Source organism: Sciurus vulgaris (genome assembly GCF_902686455.1).
Source record: "Sciurus vulgaris genome assembly, chromosome: 11".
Classification (NCBI taxonomy): Eukaryota; Metazoa; Chordata; class Mammalia; order Rodentia; family Sciuridae; genus Sciurus; species Sciurus vulgaris.
Window position 1 is genome coordinate 121,483,809 of NC_136472.1, and position 4,799 is coordinate 121,488,607.

The 4,799-nt window shown below is 41.6% G+C and overlaps 1 protein-coding gene across 1 annotated transcript; it reads left to right on the forward strand.

Annotated features, from left to right (window-relative positions):
* Positions 1-1,332: 1,332 nt before the first annotated feature.
* Positions 1,333-3,467, forward strand: LOC306640243 (uncharacterized protein). The gene is made up of 3 exons (XM_079104348.1): positions 1,333-1,407; positions 2,111-2,239; positions 3,100-3,467. The coding sequence occupies exons 1-3, from the start codon at positions 1,359-1,361 to the stop codon at positions 3,240-3,242; spliced, it is 321 nt and encodes a 106-aa protein (XP_078960474.1). The 5' UTR covers positions 1,333-1,358; the 3' UTR covers positions 3,243-3,467.
* The last annotated feature ends 1,332 nt before the right edge of the window (positions 3,468-4,799 follow it).

The window sequence follows — 4,799 nt, forward strand, 5'->3', positions numbered from 1 at the left end:
TGTGTCATTGGAGGCGCTTGAAGGGTATGTCTTCCCTCTCGCTCTCTTTCTGCACTCTAACCCCTCTATGAGCTGAGCAGCCGTCCTCTGCTAGGCCCTTACCCCATGATGTGCTATCTCACCTTGGGCCCAGAGAATTGGAGTTGACATCTATGGACTGAGACCTCTGGAACCCAAATAAACATTCCTTCCTGTAAGTTGGTATTCTCTGATAATTAGGTCACAGGAAGAAAAAGCTAAATAAGGCAGGTATTAATCTTCCAGTGTGGTTTGGTCTGCAGAGCGTTCTGAAGGCCTCCATAGAAGAGGTATGTGTAAGCCTACCTGGTTCTTCTCAGATAGGTTATCAGCACAGATAATGACAGTACAATAGGAAGATAATACAAAGCACTACAGGATTTGACACAACCAGAGAACAGATATGAAGGAACAAAACACAGGATGTCATCAATTCCAGAGATGCAATGGTAGCGCCAGTGTATAAAATCTCCCACCAGGTACCTGGCCCACATTGATGGCCAGCACACTCCCTCATTTTCCTAGTAAAACTAGAAAAAGCAGGAATAGAAATATGTCTTCAAGTGTTTGAGAGTGAATCTAAAAGTGGTTTAGAAGAGCATCAAAACTATCTTTTTCCAGATAGCCATGATTTCAAATTTAAAAAAAAAAAAAAAAGAAATCTGGTTAAAGTACCAAGGTTTCAAGTAGCAGGGAGCATACATTGCAGGCAACTAATTCTGTGGGCTCCAAGGGCCATCCAGATGGTATAATCTCCACCCCTGTTTGGCTTCCAATAAGTATTTCCCTTGGAACACTCTTTTCCATTCTTTAAACTTTCCCTTCTCAAAACCCAGTTCACCCTCTCTCTTCCAAGCCCCACACGTTTCTGCCAGAATGTAGAGGGGTGACTGGCACGCATCTGTTGTGATCTCATTATTTTCCTTGAAATCACTTTGTTTTCTGGTTGGGAAGAAGGTTGATTTACATTTCTCTTTATAGCCCACATGTTACCTGCCCCAAAGAAGTAGGTGCATAGTGTGCTGTGCAGTAAATAAATTTCTAATGGTTAGATTACCCTTCAGGTCATCTGTAGTTGGGGCAACATAGATAAAGGGAGCCTGAGGGAGCAATGAGAAGAAATGGGTCATGGAAGATAAATCTGGAGTATTGCCATTGTTGGAAGGGCATAGATTGGGATCTGCTTCTGACATCAGTGATATCCACTGGCCAATGTTCTTCTCAGAGTGCATTATAAAATTACTAGGGGGTTGATCTTAGCAGTTAGCGTGATACCATCATCAAGCTGAAGTGATTTGTGTACTTTGACACAACTACTTTTAAGAATCAGCCAAGAAAAAATGAAAACCCTACTGAAGCTAAGTCTCTTTCTACTCTGCATGGAAATTGGTAAATCCTAGGGTGGTGGTTTGATGATGGTTAAGGCATCAGCCTAGGCTTGACCCTGGCATATATTTAAGCAGGGCCTGGTTTCCCCCATTCTCATGAGCTTCTGTGAAGTCTGTCTGGGCTTTTGAGGAATATGAATATGGTCCTGTTTCAGATATACACAACCTCTATGCCTGGCCTGGCCACCCAACTACTTGTACCCTCTTAATATCCTGGGTTGTTCCCTCCTTCTGTCCTCCACTGGAGACCTGATAGAACTTTTTTGGTCCTATATGCTCTCAGGCTATGGTTTATCTGTGGAGTTGTAATAAGATACTCTCAGTCAAGCGAGCACTATACACCCTGTTCACAGCCCTGCAATTTTAGCCCAGGATTTCATAACTGAGCAAGTCTGCATTTTTCATTCTGTATACCATCACTGTGGTAAGCTAGAAGATGGAGCATGGACAGTGGTTCTGTGCTAAGTGTTAGTTCTCCCTGCCTGAGAGTCCCTCCATTCCTTACCCCTACAGGGAGAAATTAGATCACCTGCTTAATTTCTCCTGCTCAGTCTGTGATATCAACACATGTTGCCTGGAGCATATTACTCATGATAAAACCTGCAGGTAAACTCCCAGGTCGTTTGGAGATCTTTGCTCTCTTTGGGAAGTGACAGGGACGCAATGATGCTTCCCTTCACTCTGCGCAACCTTTCTCCTTGCAGCTCTAACTCTGCAATGTAGGAAGTGTCCTCAATATACACATCGGATATGTGACTATGAGATGAAAAACTGCACAACTGGGGAGCGTGAATCTTGTATGATCCGGAGGGTCTGGGCTTGGCCGTATACTGGTAAGTAGTTCAGTGATCCAGTGAGAGCTGTGAGATTCCCCTTCTCCTTCAGGGCTCAAGCCCCCTTCCTTTCAAATGTGGTGCCCGTAGGAAGCATCATGCGAGATCCAGGCCTGAAGTTTCGAGCAATGTTATGCAGTCATCTCAGTTGGGGAATTCTTAAATTAAGTGTGAGGTCGGTTGAATGTACTGAAACTCTTCCCCGTCATTGTACTCCCTGCTTCCTGATTCTCCTGAGCTCAATCCTGCCTGCTATTGAGGACCCAAAGGCTATTAAGTGCTTGGTTCACTTATTGTGGCATTTCTCTTACTCTTCCCTGTGGCCTCTGTTGTGCTTTCCTCATGATCAAACTTCTCACCCATCCTAGAGTTTATTGCTCTGGAAGCTTTGTCTGGCCTTTCTTATTTTCCACATGAATCCCCTCTATGTCCCCAGAGTCTTCCTAATCCATTTCATAACATCTATTATGGTAAATTCTGCCTGTTGTTGCTACCTGGTCTTTCAGAGAAGATACAGATGCTTACCACTCTAGAACTTTAGTACTTCCCACAGAGCCTGGAACCTAGCAGGTTCCCAGCAAATGTGTTGTGCCTGTGTTCCTGAAAGGGAGGGGCTACTGTGTGAATCAGCACCTCAAATGTCAAACTTACCACCAAGTGCATATTTCCCCCTGCAGTAAAGTTTCCTGGAGGTAGGAATCTTGCTAGATATGTCTTAGGAGCAAGTGACAAGAATGCCATTGTGAAGCTGATACTTGCTATACAAGAAATATTGCTTCCTTTAATATGTTCTTGGTTCACCCAGGGCCTATAACCTGGATTTCCAAATGACATCTTCTTTCTGCTTTTCTTTCCCACAGTGGATAACCCAGAGACTGCAGAGACTAACTGCTTGAAAGACTGCAAAAACAGTGAGGATGATGGTAGTCATTACTCAGAGTTGATATTCTGTTGTACTTGGCATGATTTTTGCAATGACATTCGAATACCAATAGAGTTTTGAAGTTTCAAAGAAATTTCACATTTTCTTGTAATTTTCTGTCTTTCATCTATTCTTATTTCTGGTCCACCTTTCAGTTTTACTTTTATTTTTCCTACATGCTTTCTCATTTGTTAGGAAAGTGACATCACAGAACCTGTGGCAGAAGTTTTCTTGGTCTTGTGATAGGTTATATGATCCTATAGCCCACTTTTTATTCCTGGTATTCTCCCCCTCATCAACAAAAACATATGTTGATTTCAATCAATGGCTTTATTACCCCAAATATGCATGGTAGTATGGATGGAGATATAAAAATATCATAGACTGTGTAGAAGAGAATGACAGCTGGTGAACGAGATAACTGGAATTAGGCACAACATGTGCTTAAGGTACCCAGGCCTATTGTAGCCCTGTGTCCATTGACTGGAAGGAGGTGGATGAGAAGACTAAATAAAATTTGAATCATAAAAGTAACCAAGAAAATGAGCCCACTTAATTATGTTGAAACCAGATCCTGAAGGACTTACTCATGTGTATCTCCTTTCATTCTTTTCTTGTTCCTTCACTTTCTATTCCTATTGCATGCACGACTCTGAGGTAGTTCCCATGTGGGTCTTGACAAGGCATTATGATGTCATTTCCTAATACTTTAAAATGATTCACCCCTGCAGTGGTGCATGTGTTAGACTTGTATTGAAGCCTCATATTTGATTAATGGTTTTCTAATTATGGGAAACGTCACTGCCAGAATGAGGGTCAATACTGAGTGTGAAGATATTCATTTGCTCACAATTCTCCCCAGTTATGAAAGTTGCTTGGTTAATTTGAGTTTTCCTCTGTAAAAGTGTTTGGATACCCTTAAGGGTAGAGTCCTGTGAAAACCTATTACTTCTACAAGATCCTTTTCCCTTCTCCCTCCTCAAAGGCCCTATGTGATTCCAGGGAGATTGAATAGAGATTGTGTAGAGGTTTCCCAAAGCTATAGTGAAGAAAATTATTGGTTATTATTTGCGAGAGTTGTCTTTCACAAATGTAGACTTTCCTACCTTAGAAAATGGAACTAGCGCATTAAAGGTTTGGAACTGCTGTAGCATTTTGTTACCATGAAGGAAGACCCATCTGCAGGATCTTCTCATCATGAAGAGAAGTGGGACTGAAAATCATAGTCACTAGGTTGAAGCTTCAAGATTCATTCAAGGAAGAAACCCACCAATTGTTTGTTGCAGCATCATTTTGGGGCAATAATTTGCTAAATGTTCAATCCAGATTGTGTAGGATGTTCTTTTCTGAGCTATTGTGAATCCTGGTTGATAACAATGTTGATTCTAAGCTGTGTTAGAAAGATAATACTACACAACACTGTAGCCCTTTGAACTTCTCAGAGGGTGCTTTATTCATAAACACTGATTTCCTTTCCTATAAAATTCCTTTTGGATCACATTTCCATCTCATTGATTTGATGTACTCTCAGTGCTTCCCATAATGTGGACTGGCTCTTCTTGTTTATGTATGTGACATATGCAGTTTTCAATCACCTTTTAAACCACAATATGACTTATTAAAATATATGCGTTCAAG